Source organism: Microcaecilia unicolor, chromosome 14, assembly GCF_901765095.1.
Source record: "Microcaecilia unicolor chromosome 14, aMicUni1.1, whole genome shotgun sequence".
Classification (NCBI taxonomy): domain Eukaryota; kingdom Metazoa; phylum Chordata; class Amphibia; order Gymnophiona; family Siphonopidae; genus Microcaecilia; species Microcaecilia unicolor.
Genome location: NC_044044.1, coordinates 46975232 through 46981679, shown reverse-complemented (window position 1 = coordinate 46981679; position 6448 = coordinate 46975232). Strand labels below are relative to the sequence as shown.

The following is a 6448-nucleotide window of genomic DNA, read 5'->3' as shown; positions in this document are numbered from 1 at the left end:
CCCTCCCTTTATGGTCTGAGGTCCCCCTTCCATCCCCACCTTTCTGGTCTTAGGACCCCCCCTCACCCCCCTTCCCTGCCACCACCCACGTCCACCGACCTCCTCCCTGCAGCCACCCATGCCCAGCGACCCTGCTCTCCCTCTGCCCCCCCTCCAGCCACCCATGGCCAGCGACCCTGCTCTCTCACCTGCCCCTCCTTCATCCACCCAGGTTGTGTTTAATGAAATCTTTGTGGCAGGCAGGAAGGATCCACGTTCCTGCCTGCCCACTGCTGGCGCTGACGCTCCCCCGCTGCTGGATCGTTGTTGAAAATGGCAGTCTCGCGAGACTTCTGTTGAAGTCTTGGAAGCCGCCCTTGTATTGGCAGCCATTTTGAACAGCGATCCGGCAGCGGGGGAGCGTCAGCGCCAGCAGTGGGCAGGCAGGAACGTGGATCCTTCCTGCCTGCCACAAAGATTTCGTTAAACACAACCTGGGTGGATGAAGGAGGGGCAGGTGAGAGAGCAGGGTGGCTGGACATGGGTGGCTGGAGGGGGGGGCAGGGGGAGAGCAGGGTCGCTGGACATGGGTGGCTGCAGGGGGTGAGAAGGGTTGCCGCTGGACATGGGTGGCTGCAGGGAGGCAGGGGGAGAGGAGGGTCGCAGGACATGGGTGGCTGCAGGGGGGGCAAGGGGAGATGTGCCACTTGCTCCGAAGTGGCAGGGAGCGGCGCACTGACAGCTGATTCCCAGGCAGGGGAAGGAGTAGAGAAACACGCTCCGCGTGTTTCCCTACTCCTCCCCTTGCCTGGGAATCAGCTGTGAGTGACGTCATCCTGGCTACAGAGTCTGCTCAGCAACTCCAGGAGCCACGGACACAGGCAGTCCCACATTAGAACGTTGGTGGTGAGAATTATTATATAGGATGATGAGCTTCAGTAGTCTTACCGATCCTAGAGCCCTGCGGGCTGCAACGGCCTGTATCGGGCTGAAAGAAGAAATGATCCATGGCTGTACATGAATGAAGATGTTTTTCCCACTGACAAGCGGGATAGCAAGACCTCACGTACAGGCGACACCACCGTTCCAGTGAAGGAAACTGCCCTGAACCCTGCTTCTCACAATCCTACTGGACCACCACTCTCTCTTCACAACTAGGCCGATCTGAATGAAAGCAACTGCCACAGATCTCTCTCCTCAGGCAAGTGGTAGTCCCCAGCTTTGAAGATGCAGGGTCGTAGGCAGCAAGGATTTTAATGAGCAACTACTAAAGTCATGTTTGAAAAGATGTGTTTATTCCCACCATGTACTGAAACATGAATAAGTTGGGGTTTGGTTGGCAAGTGCTTAAAGGTTGTCGATTTTCTTTTGCTAGAACGTCAATTAGTAACACTCGGAGTGGACAGCAGTGGTTTGACCAACTCCAGTTTATTTATTTTAAAATTTTATAGCCTGCTCTATCTCAAAACTTCAGACAGAGGCCCTGGTGTTGCAGTCCAGTCTCTTTTTTAAATCGTTATAAAAGAAAAAAAAAAGATGCCCCTCCCCCCACCCACCCCCCAAAATTTAAACACATTTTAGCTTCTGATGCTCTCAAGAGATGATGGACGTGTGGAGCCCCCTACTAATCAAAGTTCGGTGGCAGCGTGGGACCACTGCTGAGGGGTCTTCCATCACCATGTCAGGAGGAGAAGGTTGTTCAAATTTAATGATCCAAGTAGATCTAGTGATTCTCCAGCGCTTAGTTGGGTCTCAAAATCCCCATCCCCCTCCCTTGGGAAATCCTTTCCCTCGCCTGCTTTTTCCTGAGGAGGGTTCGGAGGGTTCCGGCCTCCTCACGGGCAGGGGTGAATGACAGCTCAGGGACTCTCTCAGTTCCTTGCAAGAGGAGACACACGTTCCTCAGGGGCTGAGGATGTTAGGTTTCCCTCCTGAAAGTCTCCCACTTAAAGAGAGGTCAAATAAATTGATTAAAAAAAATAAAATAAAAAACGGCAGCATCTCTGTTACAGACAGTCCTCAGAGAAGGCCCATCATCACCCTCTATACATATAACATCTTCCAACGTTGAAGTTGGGACAGTAGGAGCTGGAAGGATCTTAGCAACATTGTGAGAAGAAAACAGACCTCATCCTTCCATTTGTGCCGCTTCGGCGGCTTCTCTCTTCCCAGTACCCTGACAGCCTGTGTCCCAACACTTGTAAAACCTTGCTGTGAATAGATCAGAGCAACTGGAGGATCAGGGTCTGGCTGTGGCCCTGGCCTGGCCCTCTGCATCTGGCTCAACAGCAGTTCAAAATCTGTCCCAAGCACAGACGGTCGACTCCAGCAGCCGCTGTGAAGGCCCAGGCCCAGCTCAGTGTTCAAACTATCATTAAAAAAAACAAACAAGCAATGTATTCTCATTTGAAAAAAATAAAACCAAACAGAGAATAAAACCTAATACAGAAAAACACTACATATCACAGTTCACAGCCAAGATAGAGGTAAAGGAGTCGCCCCAGGCCCCTCTCACCATCACCTGCTTTCCTCAGGCTTGGGGCGTAGATAGAACCACAGGTCGGATGGAGAGCAACTGCTTTAATCAGTTTGCTTTCATATTATGTAAAGTCCACCACGGAGAACGTGGATTTTCTTTCACAGTTAGTGCTGCAGAGCTTACATGAACCATATGAAAGTACATGAGGGATGGGTCCGGCCTACCGTGCCCCACAATACACCTGAAGAGGTTCTGAGGGCTAAGGGGTCTTCACTCAACTCTCTCCTTTCTTCAATGGCCAGGTTGAGCCCTCAGAGGCTGACTTTCCCATTCAAGTGAGTGTAGTCCTTGGTTTTATTCCGCTCCTGGTGAGCTGTGGGGTCGTCATTCAGCAGCGAGAGGTGGCTGTAGGAAGGGGATGGGTGGTGGTCCTCATCGAGGGGCTCTGCCTCCGTGTCAGAGGCCTCGTGGGAGCCCCGAAGCTTCCGGGCCTTGCTGTAGAAGAAGGACACCTGCCGGAAGCTGTGATGCATTTCGTCTCTGGTCTCCTCTAGGATCTCCAGGAAGGCCGGACGCTGCCGAGGGTTTTGTTGCCAGCACCAGCGCATCAGCTCATGCCTGAGAGGGAGAGAGAGACAAGTCAAGGCTATTTCACAGTGTAATGGGAGCTGGAGGGGTGGGAGGGGGTCAACAGTCTGGGTACAATATGGACATGCTTCCATAGATCCAGTGTTGCCAACTTCTACAGATTTGCTGATGAAGGAACTTGTTGCATGGGAAGATGCATTTCCGTTCTGGGATTTTGGAAAGGATCTGAAATGGGCAGGAAAGTTTAATGCTGGACATTCACAATACATCCTCATAAAATTACCCCTGGCACACAGCAGGGTGATGGGATACAAGCTTAGTGGCAAGAGCACACCTCTTCAACGTCGCATTTGGCACCTAACCAGGAAATCTAGACTGCCCCAACTTGACATTTCGTCCTCCTTTGTAAGCTCCTTTGAGCAGGGACTGTCCTTCTTCGTTAAACTGTACAGCGCTGCGTAACCCTAGTAGCGCTTTAGAAATGTTAAGTAGTAGTAGTAGATTGTCCCAGGCACATATAAGAGACAATCTCTTAATGAAATACAGCGGATACACCTTGTGCATGGCAGGTACTCACAGCCTCTCTGCACAGTTCTCCGGCCTCTCCAGGACCCCATTGTCCATGACGAAGTGCAGGACCTGCTCGTTGGACATGCCTTGGTAGGGCTGTTCTGCCAGCGTGGCGATCTCCCACAGAACCACGCCAAAGGACCTACATAGGGGAGAGACAGACAGATATATTCTTAAAATACTGCACAGAGTGAGATTTAAGAACAGGAAATGGGTCAGAAAAAGGCACCTTTTACAGAAACAGAGGCCAAAGAACTCTCATCCTGCCCGGGTGCTAGGGGGTTACGCAAAGAGGTGAGGGCAGCACTCTGAGTTCTTCACAGGAAGCTGTGACAGTGCTGGAAGGCAGCCAGGCCCTGGATTTAAGCTTCTGAAAGTGTTCTAAGCAGGGCAGGTGTTATAGGAGGTGCAAACAAGGCAATTGCCCTGGTACCAGAGGGGGCCCCAAAGCCTCCACCTAGGGAAGACTGCCCCCCACCACTCCGCCCTTGGTACGCTACTGCCAAGCTGTGGTAAGTATACCCGGCGGATCAGTAAAACCGCTGACAAAATGTGTTTTACTGATCCGCCGGGTATACTTACCACAGCTTGGCGTTGCAGGGTGCTCTTCTCCTGATGAAGCCCCAGTGGCGAAACGGGACCGTTGGGGAGCCCCTGGTTGGAGCAGCAACAAGCTAAGTAGCTGTGATGATTGATATTTTTTGAATATGGCTGTGTTATTTAGCACTAACGGCTATTGGAAGCACACAAATGAACACTGAGGTAGGAAGTTGGCAGTGATTACATCTTTGTGGCCACACTGATAAAATCTTATTGATTAAAAAAGTGTCACTGGTCTGAGGTCCGCTCCTCCTCAGTCATTTATTCACAACGGATACAAATGCAACAAATAAATAAAATAAATAAAAAATCATTGTCTTTTTAGTTTACGAATAGACTGGGCGATTTCAGGGTGTGCACCTTGTGCTGTGCTGTCTTGTCTACACATCAGCATCTGTACATGATATACAAATATGATAAAGCATTTAATTGATTAGTGAATGGATATTTTAAAAAGTGTTTTCAACTAGCTACTGGCTACCCAAATCCCGACATGAACTGTCCTTTACATGAGAGACCAATATTTGCACAAGACCCCTTTTCATGCCTCATGCACTCCGCCTAGGTAGGGTGAAGAGGACATGAATCTCCAACCCTGGAAGGGTTTTAAGAGCAGGCTGGACATGCATCAGTCTGGGATGGTTTAGGCAAGATGAATCCTGCCTGGAGGTGGAGGGGGGGGGGGGGGACCTAGCTCAGGGCTTCCCAAAACACATAGTTCAAGGTCTAGAGTTAAGGCCGTTTGCAATGAATATTCATGAAATACACAGGCATAGATTTTGGTCTGGTGATATATTACTAACACCAATTTCCTATCAGAATGCTCTTGCGTACTTTACTCCATGAGCCAAGACCCTTTCACCAAATAACATTTCACAAGTGGTGACCTCCTCCTCTGTCCCCCAGTACAGATAAATTTTGTTCCAAAAAACCAAAATAACTTCTATAGATGGGCTACCCCGACACCACACCCATGCTGAGGTCTTGAAAACTAACTCTAAGCAACCCTGGGGAATGTTGAGGTGGGAGGGGGGGGGAGGGTGACGTTATTTCTGTTCATTAATCACTTACCAGACATCTGACTGAGGGGTGAAAATCCCATCCTTAAGGGATTCAGGGGACATCCAGCGTACAGGAAGCAGCCCCTTGCCACCTTTCCGATAATAGTCAGTCTCATAGATGTCTCGAGTCATGCCGAAGTCTTTGAAAGGAAGGAGAAAGATGAATCACACTGCAGAGAGGAGCATGGAAAACAGCACCGATGGATGTTTGCCTCCTTGGCACAGCCAAACGAACATTCAAATCTCCCCCTCCCCTCTTAAAGGAACTAAAAGAGACCAACAGAAGTGTTCAATGCTCATTGCATGAGAAATATCCAGTGTACCTGAATGTAACTCACCTCGAGCTACTACTGAAAAAGGTGTGAGCAAAATCTAAATAAATAATAAAATAAACTATGAAAACATGATCCCTTTGCTTCTATGACAGCACTCCTAGCTGAAGGACATGTTCAAACTTCCCGCGGTACAGGAGAAAAAGAAAAAAAAAGAATGGGGGAAGACCAATCGGATTCCAACTCAAGGGCAATTGTTTATTAAGATATACAGTGGGGGAAATAAGTATTTGATCCCTTGCTGATTTTGTAAGTTTGCCCACTGACAAAGACATGAGCAGCCCATAATTGAAGGGTAGGTTATTGGTAACAGTGAGAGATAGCACATCACAAATTAAATCCGGAAAATCACATTGTGGAAAGTATATGAATTTATTTGCATTCTGCAGAGGGAAATAAGTATTTAATCCCTCTGGCAAACAAGACCTAATACTTGGTGGCAAAACCCTTGTTGGCAAGCACAGCGGTCAGACGTCTTCTGTAGTTGATGATGAGGTTTGCACACATGTGAGGAGGAATTTTGGTCCACTCCTCTTTGCAGATCATCTCTAAATCATTAAGAGTTCTGGGCTGTCGCTTGGCAACTCGCAGCTTCAGCTCCCTCCATAAGTTTTCAATGGGATTAAGGTCTGGTGACTGGCTAGGCCACTCCATGACCCTAATGTGCTTCTTCCTGAGCCACTCCTTTGTTGCCTTGGCTGTATGTTTTGGGTCATTGTCGTGCTGGAAGACCCAGCCACGACCCATTTTAAGGCCCTGGCGGAGGGAAGGAGGTTGTCACTCAGAATTGTACAGTACATGGCCCCATCCATTCTCCCATTGATGCGGTGAAGTAGTCC

The 6448-nt window shown here is 49.2% G+C and overlaps 1 protein-coding gene across 1 annotated transcript in view; it reads right to left on the bottom strand.

Moving 5' to 3' along the window:
• Positions 1-1557: 1557 nt before the first annotated feature.
• INSRR (insulin receptor related receptor) overlaps positions 1558-6448 on the bottom strand; it is a 92208-nt gene continuing 87317 nt past the window's right edge. Inside the window, exons 20-22 of the mRNA XM_030187985.1 lie at positions 5288-5417; positions 3624-3758; positions 1558-3076 (exon numbers count right to left, since the gene is read on the bottom strand). Of these exons, the coding sequence (XP_030043845.1) occupies positions 2770-3076; positions 3624-3758; positions 5288-5417 (572 nt within the window). The 3' untranslated portion in view covers positions 1558-2769. The remainder of the gene's footprint in view (positions 3077-3623; positions 3759-5287; positions 5418-6448) is intronic.